Source organism: Grampus griseus (genome assembly GCF_964374135.1).
Source record: "Grampus griseus genome assembly, chromosome: 6".
NCBI classification, from domain to species: Eukaryota; Metazoa; Chordata; class Mammalia; order Artiodactyla; family Delphinidae; genus Grampus; species Grampus griseus.
In genome coordinates this window covers 34,321,706-34,343,135 of record NC_139000.1, presented here as the reverse complement: position 1 = coordinate 34,343,135, position 21,430 = coordinate 34,321,706, and the positions used below count along the sequence as shown (strand labels likewise).

At 49.8% G+C, this 21,430-nt stretch overlaps 1 protein-coding gene across 1 annotated transcript; it reads right to left on the bottom strand.

Annotated features, from left to right (window-relative positions):
- Positions 1-9,752: 9,752 nt before the first annotated feature.
- IGFBPL1 (insulin like growth factor binding protein like 1) lies at positions 9,753-20,762 on the bottom strand (the record flags this gene model as incomplete). Its single annotated transcript, XM_082656856.1, has 4 exons — positions 9,753-9,902; positions 11,524-11,640; positions 12,282-12,391; positions 20,315-20,762. The coding sequence occupies 4 exons, from the start codon at positions 20,760-20,762 to the stop codon at positions 9,753-9,755; spliced, it is 825 nt and encodes a 274-aa protein (XP_082512982.1).
- Between the last annotated feature and the right edge of the window lie 668 nt (positions 20,763-21,430).

Below are 21,430 nucleotides of genomic sequence, written 5' to 3'. Positions count from 1 at the left end.
AAGGGACATGGGTTCAAGCCCTGGTCCGGGAAGATCCCACATGCCGCGGAGCAACAAAGCCCGTGCGCCACAGCTACTGAGCCTACGCTCTAGAGCCCACGAGCCACAACTGCTGAGCCCGTGTGCCACAACTACTGAGCCTGTGCTCTAGGGCCTGCGTGCTGCATCTACTGAGCCCGCGAGCCACAACTACTGAGCCCTTGTGCCACAACTACTGAAGTCTGCATGCCTAGAGCCTGTGCTCCACAACAAGAGAAGCCACCGCAATGAGAAGCCTGTGCACCGCAATGAAGAGTAGCCCCTGCTCGCCACAACTAGAGAAAGCCCGCGCACAGCAACCAAGACCCAACACAGCCAAAAGTAAATAAGTAAAAAATAAGTAAATTAAAAAAAAAATTTCTAAACCAAAGAGTTTTGTAGAGGGTGTCCCAGTATGGGGTGGGACTGGAAAAGGATAATCTTCTAGGTCCCTCATTTCAGTCCCTAAGATTCTGAGACTGAGGAGTCAAATAGGTCAGATTCCCAATCAGCTCAGCCCCCAAAATCCCTCTGTTCTCATCACCATTGCTCTGAATGTGGGGAAGTGTGAGCAGGGAGGCTGAACGGGGCATCATTACTGAGTGTGGACACTGCCTGCATGATGACTTCACTTGGTCATAGACGTTGCAATTCCGGGGCATCTACCCATTGGACAAACTTACACCAAGCACTTAGTTTGTCAGTCTCTATGCCTTACATGCCTTTGAAGTCTCACAATAATCCTATCAAGTAGGCAGTGGGGTTACCCTTTTATTCAGAGGAGGAAAGAGAAGCTGAGAGGTTTTGTATGCAGCTCATTTGGAGTAATTTTCCCATGTGCCTACACTATGGGCCAGGAGGAAGGTGTGATACTGTGATTTATAATGAGACATATATATTTGGTCTTCATGCATTTCTGGCACGGCTCCTAAAACCCTTGGAATTTCCTAAGTGATGAGAGTGATAAAGGTGTTTTTCGTTATGTTAATGAAGTGACTTTTGGGCCTTGTCCATCAGAAGCACAGGTGGACTTGTGGCTGGCATCTGAAGGGGGGGGTGGAGCGACGACGACGACGGACGGACGGACGACAACAGTCTAGTAAGACTGACCCCTAAATGGGATTTGGGTATCTATCTATCTATCTCTGGGTAGTGTCAGAATTGAGTTGAGTTCTACTACCTGCTTGTGTCTGAGAATTGCTTGTTGGTATGGGGGACCCCCCCTTCTGAGCAACACGCACTTTGGAATTGGGTCCAGGAGACAGGGGAGGGGGAGGCAAACTAAGAGCACATATAATCAAACCCCGAAGCCTGGAGAGCCCACAGCAATGCCAAACAATCCCAAACACCCAACCCCTTTGCTGGAGCGGTCAGGCTGCTGCTCCATCACCCAGATGCCAGGCCACTTAAGAACCTCAGTTTGAGTTGGCTGTATTCTGGGTGTGAGGCTGCCCTCTGGTGGCCACTTTGTTAATTAATTTGAAGGCTAAGGTGCTGGCTCTAGGCAAGTTGTAGGGCAACAGAATTGAATGAGGCCGTCCCTGCCCTGCAGGGGCTCATGGTCTGGCAGGGGGATAATTACAGACCAAGGTGAAAAGTGATAAGTTTTAGTGAAAAGTGATAAGCTGTGATAAGTAGAAGTACAGAGACTGTAAGCTCACAGAAAGAAATAATATTAAGCACCCACAATGTTTGTAAAGCACCTACAATAATGTTTGTTATATCATTTAATGCTTCTGATTACCCTCAAGGCACTTATTATTATCATTCCATGCTTGATAAATAAACATGGAAGCCCAGCCATGTTCAACTAGTAAGTGGAGCCAGGACTCAAATTCAGGTCTTCTGACTGCCTTCTGCACCCAGCTCAGCCCAAGGGAAAGGCCCAATGGCAGGAGCATGGGACTCTGCAGCATGAAAAGGAGGTAATCTGGCACAGGGATGCAGGAAGGGTATTCCTGGGAGAGGAAAGGGCATGGAGTCTGTGAGAGCACGGAGGGTGCAAGGAATGGTGTGAGGAAGGGAGAGACCTGGGAGGAGGCAGGGACTGGATGGGGAAGGGCCCTTACCCCTGCGAGGAAGGCCGCGTGTTGTCCAGCCACGAGGGTTTCAAGGGAAAGTGATTGGGTCATATTTTGGTTCCTAAAGCTGGCTCTGCTTCAATGTGCAGGATAGGTTGAGGGGTCAGCTTGGTGTGGGAGCCCACTCGGGACACTGCTGCCTATGCCAGGGATGCTGACCTGAACCAGGTGTGAGGGTGGGTGGGAGATCCTGAGAGCCAAGAGGTGGGCTTTGGGGTATGGTGACAGACTGCTTGCAAGAGGAGAGTGAAAGTTAGGGTGACCCTGAATTCCTTGCTGGGATAACAAAGTGGGTGATTGTGCCCCCACTGGGAAAGGGAACCTAGCTGGAGGAGCAGGTTTGGGGACAAGGTAGTGAGTTTATTTATCTATTTGTTTGTTTATTCAGCACACTTCATTGAGTGCTGGCTATGTGCTGGGCAGTATTGTTGGTGCTGACGATACAGCAGGGAACTAAAGTCCTGCACATCCTCCCCATCAGGGGGAGGCTGACCATAAGCAAAATAAATGAAATATTTAGTCTGTCAGATGGTTAAGGTTATTAGGGAGAAAGGTCCTGCTGGGAAGGGGAATAGGAAATATGGGTGGGGTGGGGTAGGAATTGTTATCTTCAATAAGTGATAGACCATCTGAAGAGGTCCATCACTTAACAAAGGTCTCACTGAAGAGATGACAAAGGACTGAAAGAGGTGTGGAAATGGCAGGTGCAAAGGTCTGGGGGCTGAAGCACACCTGAGGTGTCCAGGGAGCTGGATGGAGCAAGCAGTGGGGAGAGACAAGGACAGAGAAAAGGCCGGGCTGGGGGAGGGGCAGATGGTGAGAGCTTTGAAGGCCACTGTGCCGACTGGGGCCTTTACTCTGAACCGTGAAGGAACCAGAAGGGGAACAGGGCTGTAATGTGATCTGACATATTTTAAAAGGATCACTGGGTCTGCTGTGTTTTCAGCAGATTGCAGGGAGGGCAAGGATAGCTTGATCTTGATGCTGACATCAAGGGGCGGGTGGAGGATGAGAATTCTGTGAAAGGCACTAAGGAAAAGCAGGAGAACCTGGGAGAGAGGAGTCAAGAAGCCAAGGAAGGTGGGAACGGGAGGGAGCCATGGGTGGAATCAAGTGTTTCCAGGAGATCAAGTAAGAGGAGGCTGAAGCCATGGGGCTCCCTGGAGACCTCGGTAAGGGCAGGTTGTGTGAATGGGTGGGGGCAGAAGCCAGACTGCTGTGTGTTGAGAGCACCACTTAATCCCCCCAAGCCCCAGTGATCTGTACATTAACCCTAGATTGGAAGACCTTGGAAGGAAAGCAGGAAGGCACATTGTGAGGGCCTTTGAGAGCCCCTAGCCTCCCCATTCACTTAACTAGAGTGGACCGAGTGACCGTCCAAGGCCAAGGAACTCAGTGGGGTCAGAGCGTGGCCTGGATTACAGGTCTCTTGCCCCCAACCAAATGCTTTTCCCACATGTATCAGGGTAACATTAGGTGCCACAACAAATAAACCCCCAAGTTTTCAGGGTTCAACACAACAGTGCCTTATTTCTTGCTTATTAGATAATAATCTAATGCAGGTGTGGTTAATCAGCACTTGTGCTCCATGTGGAGATTCAGAAACACAGGTTCCTTCCATCTTGGCTCCACTGTCTACAGTACTTCTTGACCATTTTTATGTTACGTATTCCTTTGAGACGCTAGTGAAAGCTAATTTTTTTCACCAGAAATAAATACACACATGCACATCCACACAAAATCTGGCACACTTTCAAGGGGCTCATAGACCCCATGCAGTCATCTATAGAATTCCTATGAGTCCACAGGCCCAGGTGAAAACCTGCTGCATGGGGCCTTAGAGACCTCACGTCCCCTGTTAGATGGGGAAGAAAGCACAGAAAAGGCACAGCTACTTCTTAAGGCCCTGGCATTGTCGTGGAATGCACTGCTTCCATGCCCAGCCGTTGGCAAAAACCATCTGACCCAACTGAGGTGCAGAAGGAAGCGGAAACGTAGTTATGGGGACATTTCCATGTTGTCCTCAAGTTTTGGAGGACAGCTCGCTCTGGCACACAGAAGCACCTCTTTGCAGTTGTGCACAATGGTTAGAGTGTGTCTTACAAAGATGCTTTTAAAGCTTAATCCTCTTGTGGGCTGTTCACTCCTACCTTCCAGCCTTACTCAATGCTGTTTCTTTCTCCTTCCTTCTTTCCTCTCCAAATTCAGCCCATTGTCTTGGAGCCTTGTTGGGGACCTACCTCCTCCAGGACGCTTTCTCTGACCATCGCAATCAAGTCATCTCTGGCCCCTTTGAGCTCATAGCACCCACCCTTCCTTTAGTCTTGCCTTGTGGAAGCTCTTGTTCGTTATCACAGGTCTGATTTTCTGTCCCACTAGGCTGTGTTTCGCGCAGACCACCAGCATGTCTGATCTGACTCCCTGTGTCCTTGCCACTCAGCTCACAGCCCTCAGTATCCCCTAGAGAGTGGATGGTGCATGTCCGTTCATGCATGGGATCCTCAGGGCAGCAGGACAGGGCAGTGATGCTGACCTGCCTGGACTGATGAGGAAATGAAGGCTCCTAGAGTAGAGGCAAGTGCCTCAGACCCACAGACCATGGCAGGGTTTGACCTTGGTTCCGGGTCTTTCAACTCCAAATGTAATGCCTACTCTATCCCAGGGATGACTGCAGCACCTTCAGTAGCAGAGACAGGTCCAGCTCTCTGCACCAGGGCTGCTACTCCGGGGGCTGTGAGCAACAGTAGATCCCTCAGCACCAAGCAGTGCCTGGCGCCCAGTAGGTGCTCTGTAGATGCGTGTGGTGGGTGGATTTACCAATGGAGGTGAGAAAAGCTTCTGCTCCCTGCCTCCCATCCCCTAGCATTAATGATTTTTACTCTTCCCCTGACATCCAACCACTCCCTAATATCATGGGGGAGATTTAGGATAACAAAGAGACAGCCATAGTGAAAGGAGACACAGGTGCAGTCAATGCTGAACTCAGAGGCAGTCATGACTGTAAAAAAGTTCAGGCTCCAGGAGAGAGGTGTCAGCTTGAGCTGAGAGTGGGCAAGTGTAGCCACTTCTGCCCTGGATGATGGGCTCCCTACGCTCTGAATTCATTATTCAGCTGCAGACACCAGGGCACTTTAGTTTCCCTTAATTAATTAAAATATCACATAATAATCATTCTCTGATTTAATGTTCAAGAGGCTCTGGCGAAGGCTGGGGATGAGGAAATTTATTATGGGAGACTGTTCACTGTCAGCTGGTTTGCTCGTTCTTATTAATCTTTCCTGCATCATCCACCTCTGGAGGAACGGAGAGGGCAGTGTTTTTTAAAGACATGGGATTAATTTCACCCTAAAACTTGAAGAAAAAAATCCATTTTGACTAAAAACTACCCTTTCTTGTTTAAGGTGGAAAGTGGATACCTTTGGGATTGAACACTAGCTTTTGGATTATCTTCCTCAAGCCTAGTTATAACCCAGTTGACAACAGAAGACTGAGATTCAGGCCCACCTCTTATAGCATCAAGTCCAACCTCTTCTGGTGGCAGTTAGGGGTGTGGCCAAAAACTACCCCATTACCTGCCACTAGAGCTCTCAGCCACAACTGGTCACTACTCCCCATGCACAAACTACACTGCACTTCTCCACCCCTGCTCCTTTTACGTGCTACTTCCCTAGCCTGGAATCTCCCACATCACTTCAATCCCCAGCTCAGATGGCTCTCCTCTTCCAGGAAGTCTTCCTTGATCTCCCCCTACTCTGATCACAAAGCAGACACCTTGTGCTGTGTGGCAGGATGGCAACCTTGTCCCACTCATCCCCACTCAAGTCTCACCTGAGTGCAGGGCCCAGGTCCCACATACCTTCATATTGCCAGTGTCTGCACCCTCTGGCCTCTGGAGAATGCTGTTCCGTGTGCATGTGGGGTAACAGTAGAATGCTTATACAGTGGGAGACACCAGTTCAGAGGGAGTTAGAAGGATCAGGCTGGCAGTAGATGATTAGTTAGGGCTGGTTAAAAATTGCAAGCAGGGTGACCAGGTACGACAGTAACCACAGCTCAGGTGTGAGAGGTAAGGACAATTCGGATGACAGTAGTTGATGTGGGCAAGCGAAAGAAGGGAAAGATGCATAAGGGATGATGGAGAAGTATCAGTGGTACCTGGGCCCACCTACAGCAGCGTTCCAAGGACAGAGACCACAAAGACTGTCCCTAAAAACGTTTATTTTCAGAGTGCAGGGGTCCTGTGACATCATCACATCTATGAAAATAGGGTAGAAAACATAGGCTCTGAGGGCATCATGTTTCCAAATGATAAAAGCCACAGCACACATTCGCTTAGCCTCTGAGAGGTCTTGGGGCTCTCGCAGTTGAAAAGTCATTAGGTTGGAACAATCATGCTAACCTGCCTTTTTGGTTTTGGTGAAAACTTCAGACAGTGTAACATTTATTATTATTATTGTTTGTACATCATTACGAGGCTACACCCAGCCTCCTGCGGGCTTGATGCTCAGCCCTGTCACCCCGGGGCTCCATCTACCCTGCTCTTTGGGTCCACATCCAGCTCTCCAGATTTGACTGGGCAAATGTGAGGTGATTCAACTGATTTTGCTGAATGTGCTTATTAGCAGATGCATGATGTTGTTCTACTACCTTCTCTACAGTTCCCTATTCCTCTGACATGGTTTCACTAAGTCTCTTCCCAAGCCATCTCCCAACCACTCAAATCACAGAGGAGTTAACTGCAGACTTGGATACGGAAATCACTGCCGTGGGGTTTGGGGGAGCCTAGTAGGGAGGGGACGTGAGCAGATCCCCTGGAAGGCCCAACCTCCAACAGACAAGGACAGCTTCCCTTTTGATCAGGTTCAATTTTGACTTTATTTGAAGAAGGGGTTCCAATGTTTTTAAAGTTTGAAAACCACCCATCTAGTTTCGTTCCCTTATTCAAATGAGGAATTGAGGTCCAGAAAGTGAAGGGGACTTTCTCAGGGTCACCCAGAAAGATAGGGGTGAATTCCCAAATGGACCTCATGTTTCTGGATTCCTGGGCCACCCTCCTGCTATGTACGTCAGGGTGATGCCACCCCAGCATTTCAGATGTGGAACAGCCAGGCTTAAAGGCAGAAAATGCAATTCCAGAAAGGACTCCAAAATGCAACGCCCAGTGTGAGTGGCTTGAGAGTGTTGCTTTAAAAGTTGAGATGGACCTTAAGGAGAATCCCTGAAACCTGTGGAAATGGCAGCATCTTCCTTTCCATAGTTACGAGATTTTTCTGAGAAGCAGCACCATGGAGTGGAAAGGGTGCCAAAGAGGACCAGATGCCCTCAGCTCCTGTCCTTCTCAGAGGCTTTCAGGCCTCAGGCAAGCACTTTGCTCTCGGAGCCTGGTTTTCTTCATCTGTAAAGGGGGAGGGACATTAATGCTTATCCTGCCTGCCGTCCCAGAGATGGGAAGTGACCACAGACAGGACAGTGTTTCTTGAAATTTAACAACTATCCATATGTGAGATCTCAATTCTGATTTTAAAAAATTTTAGTCCCCTAGGGGGTCTATTTTTTTAGGCCAGATATTAAATATTCTCCTTTTTTCTTTCTTGATTAAAAGAAAAGAAAGAAAGCTTTATTTCTGGTTAAGGTCAAAACATCTCTAAGTAAAATGTATTCTACTACACTCTAATTCCACAGCCCAGAGAGAGCAGTTAACCCCATTTTTACAATTTGATGTCCAAAAGCCAGGTCTCCACTGCCAGCTTGGTTAGAGAATGCTGGGTGTGTTAATAAGTGGACATCTTGGTCCCCAGATGCCCAGCCAAGGGGCCCCCGAGTCTGGCTAAGTTTCCGTCTAGGACTGAGTCTCTTTAAAATGGGAAAGCAGCAGGAATAGCAGCTATCCACACCTTCATATGAAGCAATGGCATTTGTTTTTGAGGGAATATTATTGCTAAGACTACACTTCCCATATTTTTTCTGTAGGACCGTCTTACTCGAGGATGGCAGTGTTTGAAGGGACATGGGTAACATCCAGTCCAAATACCACATTCACAGCTGAAGAGAACAAGGCTCAGAGAGGGAGGGACCTACCCAGTTCACACAGCAAAGTTAGAGAGGTCAGGCAGAGGACAGCAGGACCCTCCCCCCTCTTCCTACAACACATACTAAGTCACTAATCAGCCCTAGACAAATGAGGTAAAGAGTCACAGCTGACACACACCTCGGTCCAGCCCTTTAGAATTACAAATATACCTAAGGTGACCTTCCCTTGGAGGGAGAAGTTAAAAAAAGAATTCTCACAGAGCTATTCATTTCAGAAGTATAAAAAGGCTACATGCAGTCTGTTTTCCCAATGTTTGCCCTGCTAAAAACTACATCTGCATACGAATCTAGTTTGCATCTAATTTTTAAAAACATACGAAAGCGGTTATCTACAAACACAGTTCTTCCAATTCTTCACAAAGCAAACAAGATCCATGACTTGACTTTTCCATCATCCTGTAATCAATGTTTCTAAGACCCTAGAAGAAAAGAGGGAAAAGAATTAGAGAAAAAAAGCCTGCTCTGTCATAGTCAACTATGTGTTAGATGGAAGGTGGGGGAAATGCCCCTAACTTTAAATCTCTCCCCAACCAGGAGTGGTGCCGGTGGGAGCAGAGATGCCTGTGGGGGTCTAGGAAATACATGTAAGGCCAATGGATGGGCATTTCAGGGAGGCAGATTCCAGCTTAATGTGCGGAAAAACTTTCAACTATTGGAAAAATCCACAGATGGTTGTTTGGTGGTAGTGAGCTCTGTGTCCCTGGAGGTATGCAAGCAATAGCCGGCCAATTCTGCATGTTGTAGAGGGAACTCACGGACTGGGCTGTGGCAATGGTATTAAAATTCCATGGCTCTTTGTGACCCCTTTGAAAACTCATTTATAGTAGACTATATTCATACCCTGGTATCATTTCTGTTTTTAAAATATAAATATATGTACTTATAAATTATACATATATTTAAAACATGAAACATACATACACACACATATGTACATACAGAAGTATACATACAAGTGTACAGGACAAAAAGTCTCGATACTTGACTTTTTGATACATATATATAACTATACACATATATAAAAAACTAAAAGTTAAGTATCAGGAGGGCAACTTTAAGAGCCTCTCCTCACTGCATTCCTATTTGACGATTTTACACCTTACATTTTCCTCCCTGTTTCTAGAAGCTCTAACTACTTGCAGAGCTACAGACAAGGAAGAACCTGGGAATAGACCCATGAAGCTCAGACTGTCTTCTTTGCGGGCGTGTTTTCACCTGGGTGCTGTCATAGTGACCACATCTGCTCTCTCAGCACCCTCACTGGGCGGACTTGGAGAAATAGAAAAAAATAGGCGGTGTTTTTCACCTGACGGACACCCACAACAGTCACAGCTCTTGACTTTGCATCCTAGCGGGAAGCCCAGTGTGATACGTGTGTAGAACATACCACAGAGTCTACCTGCCAATTTTGTAATATGTTCCTACTCTTGGTTTGCATTTCTCTGGTTTCCTTGATTCATGTATTTTTCTTCTTATTTATTATGCATCTTATGACTCATCTCAATCTCCCGTGACACAGGTGTACAAATACTGCAGATGACTTGGAACATGCACATTACCCCCTCACATGTGGTCATCTGGACCTGGGAAGCGGGCGGCTCTGTACTGGCTCCGATCCACCACGGTGACTGTGCCGTGCGACTGGGCCTCCCCAACCGCGTTGGCTGAATGGCACTGGTACACCCCCTCGTCTTCCTTCCTCAGAGGGTTGATCTAGAAGTTAAACAGGCAAGTTTTTACAGTCATATATGGCATAGCAAAATTACTTATTTAGTTCTTAATGATTCTGAACACTTACTCCTTTTCAAAATAAGACAGAGCTCACCCTCTATTTCTCTTCTTGCCTCGGCTGCCGAGAAAGAGTTAAACTTCCTTCTCAGTACCCTCTCTATCCTGGCTCTCATTTTAATATTTCCTCTGCATTTCTGCCTTTTACTGTGAGCTACCTGGTCCTTTTATTGAAGGTGATAGGTATAGATTCCAAGGAAAATACTGCAAACTAAAAGAACAAAACTCTACTGACCACAGAATAGCCCTCAAATGCTCCCAACGGACGCAGCCTTTACAAAATAACACCAGAGACAACCTTCCCCCACCTCTCCTTGTAATAAAAGGAGGGGAATATGCTTGATGTGAAAAAGCCATGGATCCAACTGCATTCTGAGTCTCTGAGCTGGGTGGAGAAGTTGCCCACGCTGGCCGAGATGGGGGTGGAATGAGGAGGACACCCTCAAGGGCCCATCTCACGCCCCTGCAGAGGAGATCCACGGTAGCTCCCTCCTCTCTTGCTTTCTCTCGTCATAACAGCTTCTCTCCACTGTGAGTCACTACAGACTGGAGAGGGTATGTGCACCCTATCTCATTTTGATCCCATGGTGGCTGAAGGCGGAGCATCGTTATCCTCACGTTACAGGAGACTCACAGGTAAGTCACAGACTGTTAGGGTCACTGGACATGGTCCAGTCCAAGGCCCTCTTTTTATGGTTGTGGACGCTGAAGCTCTGAGAGGTAGGGTAACTAGCCCCACTCGGGCCCCCATCTCGTCACTCCATCGCCCTTTTAAACACAGGGCATTCCCTCTTCTCAGCCAAACTGCCGCACGTGGCATAGAAGAGCCCCGGAGGAGGGTGTGAATCTGCCATCTTCCGTCTTTATCAGCCATGTGGTCTCAGGCAAGTGTATTAGCTTCCTATGGCTGCTGTTGCAAATGACCACACGTTTAATGGCTTAAGACAACACAAATTTATTATCTACAGTTCTTGAGGTCAGAAGTCCGAATGGGTCTCAGTGGGCTAAACCCAAGGTATCAGCAGGGTTGCCTTCTTTCTAGAAGCCCTAAGAGAAGCATTCTAGAGGCTGCCTGCAGTCCTTGGCCTGTGGCTCCCTCTTGCATCTTCAAAGCCAGCAACAGTAGTTCATGTCTTCTGACACTGCCATCTCTCTGGCTCTCTCTCCTGCCTCCCTCTTCCACATTTAAAGGACTCCTGTGATTATATCGGGTCCACCCAGATAACCCAGGATAACTTTATTAAAGTCAGCTGATTAACAACTTTAATTCCATCCTTATTCCCCTCTTGCCACACAACATACCATATCCACCAGTTCCAAGGATTAGCATAGACATCTTTCCGGGGCCATAATTCTGCCTACCTCTGAAGATCACTTCTGCTCTCAGGGGTTATACTACCTGCCTACTTTCCTCTCAGTTACTGTAGCGTCCAAGGAGAAATGGATCAGAGTATTTGAAAGGTGTAACATGTTATAGAAATACAAAAGGTGCTTTATAAGGGCCAGTCAATAATAGCCAATAATCCTAAACAAATGAGATACTCACCAAAACCCAGGCTGTGGCTGCGTGGTCAGAAGGGCCCCCTTGCACCTGGACAGCTATATTGATGTGGTCCCCAGGCAGGTCCTTCAGCACCTGGGTGCCCTCAGGAGACCGTGTGACCTACAGAGGACAGAAAAACCAGGAGTGATTTAGAAAAAGCATTTCTGGATAAGGACCACCCCACAGACACCCTCGTTGTCTTCACCCTCCTGCTGACTTGAAGGCTGACCCTAGTATCTCTTATTCCTATTAAATGCCAGTTTCTTCCTAAGCCTGAACGTATGTACAGACAGTGCCCCCTGCTGGACAGCGAAGATGTAGACACCACCACTATCAGAATCTCATTGTCTTTCACAGGGCTGTTGAGATAAGGAGACAACATATGCCAGTCTCTCAAAAACTGAACTGCAGAAAGATCTAGTTTTGGAATAGGATTGGGTCATTTGCCACCAGCCAAGTCTTTCTAAAACCCAGATCCAGTGAAGGAAGCTCTAACTTCATCCCAGCTGACCTAGGCTAGATAAACAGCAGAACTTCCTGGACAGCTAAGTGGCAGAGGGAGCAAATGGCAACACCCCTTCTCTGGGGAGACGTTTGGGGTAAAAGTTTTGAGGCATAAATCTGGAGGCAGAGGAGTGGAACATAAGTTTTTTTTTTAATCCTCCAATTCACATATAAACACACACACACCCTTAAAAAACATTTATACACCCCACCCCCCCCAAACACACACACACACAGAAGTTCTTGGATATAAATACCTTCCTCCATGTGACAACTGGGGCAGGCACAGCTCTCACCTCACAGGACAGGGATGCCTGTGCCCCGGTGACATTGTGAACACTCCGGGGTGGAGTGATGACCACAGGAGCTGGGAGAAGAAGACAAGGGAAGACAGCCTTGACCCTGATCAAGCCCCCCACATCTAAGATACCCTGTCTGCAGAGAGCATGTTGGGGCAGATGAGAGCTCCCCACAGAAAGGACACACTTATAGGCAAGGAATCATAGAAGAGAGTTTTCTTAGACCTGGAAGGATGCCTACTTGTTTCCTCCTACATTGCCTTTGTTCTGCCAACAGGAAAACAGGGATCCAGAGAGGAAAGGCGACTTCTCAAAGTCGCCCAGCATGTCTGTCTGTGGTCTCATCACACTCCCTCCCAGGATCCCTTCCAGGACCCCAGCTGCCATCTGCTTACAGCTCAACTACACTGACAGTGCGCCAGGCTCCGGGAGGGGCTGGTGTCACTTCACCCAAGGCAGAGTCTTCTACCAGATGGGCTTTTCTCCTTCCGCATGGAGGGCATTTCAAAGAATAACGCCATGCAGAACAGCTGCCCTCACCCCCTGCTGAGACCCCCTGCGGTTCAAGATGCTCATTTGCATATCACAGGCTCCACACACCTCCCCATCCCCGAGGATAAAACTGCAGGCATGGACACCGCCTCGCTGCGTGGAGAAAGGTAAATCAGGGAATCCGGCAGTGTGGTGCTAGGCTGCCAGCACACTACAGAAAGGACAGGGCGGGTGTGGGCTCGCTGGGCGGGACAGGAGAGCATGTGGCATTTGAGTTAGACATTCTTAGCTGATACTCCACACTCTGCCCTTCTCCCTGTGCCTGGCATCTGCTCTACTCACACTGGAACTAAAAGAATCAAGTCCAACTGCCTCAGCTTTCAGGCCCTCCGCCCGGCCCTCAGCGTACCTGCCTGCCCTGCCCTGCCTTTCTTCTACGTGGAGTGCGCCCCCAGCTCCCCATTCTGAGGGCCTGGGGGTGTGTCCTAGTCCAGGACCAGGGCGTCTGCCCGCTTTGACTTACTGAAACCCAGCCTGCCTTGCAGTGCAGGTGCTTCATCTCCACGGACCCACGCTCGCAGCTGTCCCCGTGGGGTCTTGGGCGAGGCGCAATGTGGAGGCTTGGTGAGGAGTATGCTCTCTGCTCAGGTCTGCTGTCTGTAAGATGGGGATAATACCCCCTGCTTCACAGGGCTGTTGAGCTGATCTTACCACGTGATGAGTGTGAAACTGAGGGTTTGAGTTAACACAATATGCAAGTGGGGGGCAGGGGAGGCCTGTTAAACAGATGACTCCGCGAAGAAAGGCATGACAAAAGAGCAAACACATTCACCCTTGGGCCATCAAAATGCAGAGTTCACGACTCTTGGGGCTTCATCTGGGGACTCAGACATCCCTGCAGCCCTCCACAGGCCAGCCTTGGAGAGAGAAAGGGCCCTCGCCCACCTAGGTGGGGCTGCAATGAAAAAGGAGAACAAAGGGAGAGAGACAGAAGGCTGGAGCAAGAGCATGGAGAGAAGGAGTGAAGGGGCGCAGAAATGAGACTGGCCTGACCCCTCCAGACAGACTGGGAGGCAGACCCTGTCAAACTGGTGCCAAAAAATCTCTGGGAAAGTGTCTTAGAGCTATGGAGTCTCAAACTGGAGGGGCCCAACTCCCCAAGAGCATGTGCCTATCTGTGACGGGCTCATCTAGTCTTCACTTGCATGCCCCCAGTGATGGAGAGCTCACTACCTATGAAGCCAGGTCCTTCCGTCCTTGGCTCTGCTGGTTAGAAACCTTGTTCTCACCTGGAGCTAAAACTCACCTCCTGTAACTCCCACCTATTAATCTCAGGGCTGCCCTCAGGAGCCCCACAGCACCTTGGGTGCCTCAAATGGCTTCCAGTGAGTTGAATACAGACCCTGCCCTCCTCACCCCCAGGCTGCTTTCTTCCCCCTCAGCCTGATCAGCTCACTCCTTCAGCTGTGACCAACTGAACGCCCTCCAAGCACCACACCGCTACCCACAACCCCGATTGTAGCCAGTCCCCTGAATGGACTAAGGTTCTAGGCTTCTAACATTGCCCAATGTGACCCAGCCACCTGCTGACCGCTACAAAGAACCACAGCACTGCTGTTCTCTGGCGGAGCCCCATCTGCAATGGATGACAAAGAAAGTCTAATTTATTCCAACCCCCTGCCAGCATTACTTCCTTTGGAGCCCAAACCAGTCGTCAAATGGCTCACTGTGGGAACAATCAGACCTGCATCTTATTCCAAAGCCCTCAGTAGATTCCAAAGGGACACTCAATCAACATGCTTTACTTTCTTTCATGTAGAGTCATAAATTTTAAATGAGATTTCATCAGTCCCTTTCAGGCCTAAATGAATAAGCCAGTAAATCACATTTCATCTTTCTCTCTCTTTGCATTTCCCCCTTTTTCCATAACTACAATTAAGAAAGACCATCTTGGAAATACTGCCTTTGCCACTAATTTCAAGGCAGAAAATAGCACTTCTTTTCCAAAAGAGCCCCCTGCTTTTGGTGATAAAGTGATGTTCAAATTTTGATTTCTTTTTAAATGTACATACAGTACATTCATTCCTTCTAGTATACAGTTCTAAGTTTTGGCAAATGCATACGCCGTGTAACCACCACCATACCCAAGATACAGCATTGTTCAGTTATCTTGAAAATTGTCCTCATGTTGCTTAATCTGTTTTTAATTTTAACATCTGATTTTAAATTTAAAATATTTTTATCCATAATAGCTCTTTACAATCAGTCATCATTATCATGATAGTATTAATGGTAATAATACCACCCTTCTGCTTACAGGCTTAAGCCATTCGATCCTTCCAGCAATCTCCCCAGCTGCCAGATGGGGGAGCTAGCCAGGGTTACCCAGCCTTAAACAGCTGGGTGAGGCTATGAGCCCAGCGGTCTAGCTCTGAGCTCTGTCCCACACCATCCTGCCTTCTCCTGAAATGACAGGGAGTTCCATGTCTGCTACTCCTTTCATCCTCACACCAGCTCTGTGAAGTAGGTGCTTTTAGCCCCACTTTACAGATGAGAAATCCAAGGCTCAGAAAGGTGAAGCACCTGGAGGAGTGAAGATGCAAACCCAGGCACGCTGATTCCATTAATCCCACATGGATTTTTAAAGTGAAACATTTGTTAGCCATATGGACTCCATTCCAGAATAAGAAAGAGTTCCTTAGGGATTGTGTTGGGGGCCCCCAAGATAAGTCCCAGGATCAATGATTTGCTACAAGGACTCACAGGACTCGGCACAGTTTACTCACAGCTGGGATTTATTACAACAAACAGAGACAAAGCAACTCAGCAGAGGGAAAAGAGGCTCATGGGGCAAAGACCCGGGAAGCCAGGAGCACACTTTGAGGAGCCTCTCCCAGTGGAGTCACACAGGACGTGCCTAATTCCCCAGCAACGACTTGTGACAACACGTGTGGCGTGCCCTCTACTAGAGAAGCTCACTAGACATTCAGTGCCCAGGGTTTTTATTGGGGTCCAGTCCCCCAGCCTCTGCCTCCTACGTACCAAAATTCCAGACTCCCAGAAGTAAAGCAGGTGTGCAGCATAAACCATGCTGTTTGTACAGTGAGCTACTCTTATCAGTTCTGGAAACGGTGGGAAGCCTCCCCACATCCAAATTCTCAGACACCAGCCAAGGGTCAGCCTCGCCAGCAGGGCTTTCTAAGGATAACAGCCTCAGGCCTGCTATGTTTACTCTTTTGTGCACAGAAATGAAACTCTCCATAATCACCCCAGAGAACAGCTCTTGTGAAGATACCATTAAATGGGCAATGTATCCTTAACCCTGGCAGGACATTCCCAGTCTTACTGTCCCCAAGGGCTCATTCGAGTGTGGCGCTGGGGTCCTCTACATATGACTACCACAGGCAGGTTCAATCCTGTCTCTGCCACACTCCAGTTTCTTCTTTAAAATGGGCACAGGAGTCCATTCTCTCCGCTGTGCCCTCTACACAGGCTGTTGTGAGGACAGTAAAAAGACCTCTTGCCAACTGTAAAAGGCTTCCACGGAGGGACCTGAGGACTCGGCAGGTTGTGCCACCCCAAAGGGTGGTCTCCTCGAAGATGCCCTGCCTGCTCAGGACCCTCTACTGACCTCTGGTGAGTGGGCCTACCGGTCGGGCCCCACCTGAAGGCTCCAGAGGCCGTGGCCCAGAGCCCTCACTCTGGCGAGCCCGGGGCGCAGCCTCTCACCTTGCTGCTGCCCGAGCTGCCACACTCCTGGAAGAGCCAGGGCTCTCCTTTCTACCTGCCTTTGGCAAGAGTCATGTGGCTTTCAGGAGGGAGGATGGTGTCTGGTCAGCCCGGTCTGTGAATGTGCCAGCTTTGTCTCCCTAGTTCTTCCTTGCTAAACTCTTGTTTCCTTCTGCTTGTGTCAGCAACAGCCCTGGAAATGCTAGGCTGGCACAAACCCACCCATCAGGTAACAGAATAGTCACCCAGGTGGGCACTGGGGGTGGGCCAAATAGCACCAAGGGAAATTCAAATGCCCGGGGGCCTGGTCGCTAACCATTGGGCAAGCTGCTAACAATTTCCTCCTTATCTGCAAATGAGGATAATGACTGTGGCCCTACATCCTCCGGGGTGAAGGGAGAGAATGAATGTGACTGTGTTATTAACCGTGTGGATCTATACAAATGAAAGGGATCGATATTGCTAAGTGCGTGGGGATCTGTCCCCCCACCCCGTCAACTGAGTGTCTTTGATGGCTGGAATGAAAGATCTTCCTTAATGCCTCTGAGATTTCTTTAAAGTTAATGGCGCTCGGGAAGGAAAGAATATCAGAAGTCATCCGCCAGGAACCCATCTGCTCGTATGAAAAAAGCACACAACCAAAGACTTTAATAATCAACACACTGAACAGCCCTGATAATTTATGCTAATAGTCAACGTGAGGATGTGGAACCAGAAACAGCTTAATCCGGCTCCCTGCAGCCTATGCCTCAAGCCCCCTCCCTCGGCATGAAAGGCTTTTGAGCACGAGGCCCCCCCTTCTTTGTCCCTCTCACAAAGTGGTATTCGCTGCCTCTCCTGGTTACCTGGTAACACACGCCTTGCACAGACTGAGGTTTCTAAGTGCAGCTGGAATTTCAACCGAGGCGAATTTTCTAAGATTTTGGATCTCAAGAGCTCACTGAAGCTTCAGGGGCTCAGTGCCCCCACGGGCACTGGCACGGGACCCCGTTCCTATTTAATGCAGCATTCAAAACACGACCTCAACCTGCTTTCTGCAGGATCCCAACCTCCTCCCAATGCTAGCAAACAGGGTGCGTACATGGAACAAAGCAGCCTTTTATTTTATTTCATTTATTTTTGGCTGCGTGGCATGCAGGATCTTAGTTCCCCGAACAGGGATTGAACCCATGCCCCCTGCAGTGGAAGCTTGGAGTCCTAACCACTGGACCACCAGGGAATTCCCCCAAAGCAGCCTTTTAAAGTAATGATAACAATAACAATTACAGTATTGTCACTGATAATAACAGTAACAACAACGCCATGCCACCTTACTGTTGAGAAATGGAACTAATAACTCAGTACAGAATGAAGTGTCACCCTGCAGCATGGCACTCAAGGCCTGCAATAAGCCTGCCCCAGACTACTCTGGGTATCATCTCCTCTGCCAACCATCCCACTGGGTACTGCCCACGGGTCCACTGTTCACACTCGGCCCAGGATCTCCTTCCTCCTTGTATTCGTTCATGCTGTGCCTCCCCATCCCCCCTTCTCAACCCAGGAATTTTCTACCCATCCTTCAAGGCTCCTCTCAGGTGCCTCCCCTTCTGTGAAGCTATACCTGTTCCTCTCAGGAGCCATCACCTGGTGCTAAACAGAGGAACCAGCAACAAGCCTTGGGGGAAAAAAGGAAGGTGGATTCAGACTGAGAAACCCTGAAGATTCAAGGGTAGCCAATTTGCAGCACCTTCCAGAGTGCTAGAGGTGCATGGCCCCATCTGAAAACAGCCAGGAAAACTCAGGCTGGAGCCCCACCTCAGCTGGGAACTAGTTATGTGGCTCCAGGGAATTCGCTTCTGCCTGCCTCAGTTTGCCCTTCTATTAAATGGGAGTGAGACCTGGCCCGGGTAGTTGTAAAAATCAAGGAAGAAGATGGAATGCAAAAGCGATTTCCAACAGCAAAGAATTATTCTTATGTGGGAACATAGTGGGTCTTCAATACATGTGTGTTGATCAAAGGATTACTCTCATTAATAGCATTTTGGGGCATTTCAGAGAGTAGGGGGAAAGGTCAGAATTTAAGCCTGAAAACTGTTTCCAAATGCCCCTCAGAGGCATGGGTAAGAACACTTCCCACACTGCGGGAGCCTAATATTTACAGAGGCCTCATTCCCTTAAAGTCAGGTGCTTGCTTATTTGAAGGCACAGGTGAGGACTGAGGAGGGGTGATTTTATTACCAATATTGAAGCAGAACAGCTGCTGCTCTGACAGTCTGTTTCCCTTCAAGCAAGGTCCCCAGGGGCATTGTTAAAAAGTGCTCCTGCCAAGTCATCTGGATAAAGGATGGCTTGAGGGCAGCACAGAATGAGGTGCTGCCTTCCCTGGCTGGAAAAGATCCCCCGTCCACACCTTCATGCTTCACCAGGACACAAGGGCAGGGGGGCCACACAAACATTTCAGGACAAAACTAGATGGGGAAACAGTGCCGGGGTCTGGATAGTGGCTGATGACACAATCGCTGGTAGGGAAGGAGAGCAAAATTCTGGGGAGGCCCGATGCCTGTCACTAATGGGATCATTAAGAGCAGCTTCTGAATTGCCTCTGTTAGGCCCCATGAACATCTTTACTCCCAGGACCTGTGCCTGAGGTGGGCTCAGAGCCCACAGATCAGAGTGGAGGGGCTGTCACATTTACTTGTCATTTGGTAATTTTCAATGAATTAGGGGTATGGGGCTTCCATCTGCCATCTGGCCACACTCTGGTAACCACGGCAACCGCCACCTGCCTGACTTAACACTATCAAGTCCTGTCCTGAAACAGTACTGAATAGGGTGCCGGGGACCCAGAAGCTAGCCAGGCTTTACAGATCACCCTGGATGAGTCCCTTGCCCCATGGGTCTCAGTTTCCTCTGCATAACAGCAGATTTGGTCTAAATGCCTTCAAGGCAGCTGTCTCTTAGGAACAGAATACCAGCCCCGGGAGGAATCATCTGAGACCATCAGCACGGGTTAGAGTCTGGGGATCTGGTCAGCATTTCTCATGTCTCCTGCATGTGAAGTGAAAGTGTTACCTGTCTGGAAACAAAGAGACCTGCCTGTGAATTAACTGCTGAGGAAAGCAGATTGTAAAAACAGGTGACAGGAACGAGAAGAAAGGAGACAGGACTGTTTAAATGCCACAGGGCAGAAACAAAGGTTTGAAGTGGAGGAACCTCTACAGTGGCTCCACAGGGGCTGACACAGCCCCTGGAAGGAACCAGCCCAAGGCTGCAGCCAGGGAAACACCAGCCAGCTCTCTCCTCCACTGGGAGCCCCAACCAGGAACAGCCAGCGGTGACTTTCCTGTGCTTCGGGGGCTGCCTCAGGCCCCCCAGTGGGCAGCACATTATTTCCAAGTTTCCAGGGACAGGGGCCTTCTTGCCTCATCTCCAGTAGGAACACCCTGCTCCCCAAACTCCCAGTCTCCTGGAGGCAAACATGCCAGGCCTGGAAATAACTGTACCAGCAATTACTTAAGTACCAAAAGGGACAGCAGGCTCATCAAAATTACGACCAGCTCGGTGGCTGGTGTCTCCATGGGTTTGGTAAGGAAGGGTACAGGTTGTGGATTCCTGCCCCGGCCTCCTTAAGTAACTGGCCAGGTAAGGAAAAACTGACCCGAGGGAAAACTGAGGCCCGTGCAGTGCTGTCCATCGCGGCGCACGGGGTGATCCTTCACCCCATAGCCCAGGGGGTCGGGGTCCCTCTTTCTTTACCCGCCCCAGCAGTGCAGGGCAGAAGCCAGACTCACCAAATTCGCAGGGTCCGTCCCGTGCCTTGTGCAGGTGGCCAGGGTGCGCGCGCGGCACGTGCCGGGCGCGCAGGCGCAGCGCGCAAACGCTGGGGTACGAGCGGCCGTCGGAGCCGCAGACGGCGCCGCGCTGCGCGCACACGCAGAGCCCAGTGCCCTCGGGCCCGGCCCCCGCGGCGCGGCTCGCGCACACCAGCCCGGGGCCGCAACGCACGCCGGCCCACCCCCCGCAGCTCGCGCCCTCGGCGCCCAGGCAGCGCGCGCAGCAGCCGCACTCGTCGCGCGCAGCGATGCTGGGCGCGGGGCAGCGCGCGGGCTCGGGACAGCGCTCCGGCCGGCACGGATCGCACTCGGGGTTATGGCCGCCCGCGCCGCGGAGCCCGAGGCCGGGTGCCGGCTGCGGCTGCAGCAGAAGGAGCAGCAGGAAGAGCACGGGTGAGCGTGGCATGGTCCGCTCTGGCACGGCAGTGGCGCCTCTGCCTGGAACTCCGCTCAGCTAGCGCGGCGCCTCCACCCCGCCCGCCTCGCAGTCGCTGATTGGCCGGGCCTGCACCGCGGGGCTCCCGCACTCGGCTGCTCGGCCCCGGACTAGCGCGGCCCGGTAGGCTCCTGGCCCGGCCCGGGTTCCGAGCTGGAGGGGTGTTCTGAGACCTGCTCTCCGACAGCCAATGGGCTCTTGGAGACCCAGTCGGGGCGGGAACTTGCCCGAGGTCGGTCTGGTAGAGCAATGATTGGATGTACGGTCTCCGGATCCGAGGTTAGCTCCAGGTACTATTCCACTTAATCCAGAAGGATGCGCTCTTTTATTTTATTTTGCATTTAGTAGTTTTCTAAGTTTTATTTTAAAAAGGGAATATATAGTTTAAAATTTCAAAGTTTACAAATGGATGTAACTATGAAATGAGGGCTTCCCTTCCACCCTATGACCCAGTATCCCACCCCCCAGCTTCAGGAGGCCACACCTTTTATCAGGTTCTTGGGTATCTTTACAGGAATTTTGTATGTTTATAAAACCACGTATGATTGCATGGCCCCTCCCTTTAAACACACACACACACACACACACACACACACACACACACACACACAAGCATGCTCTACACATTACTCTGCACT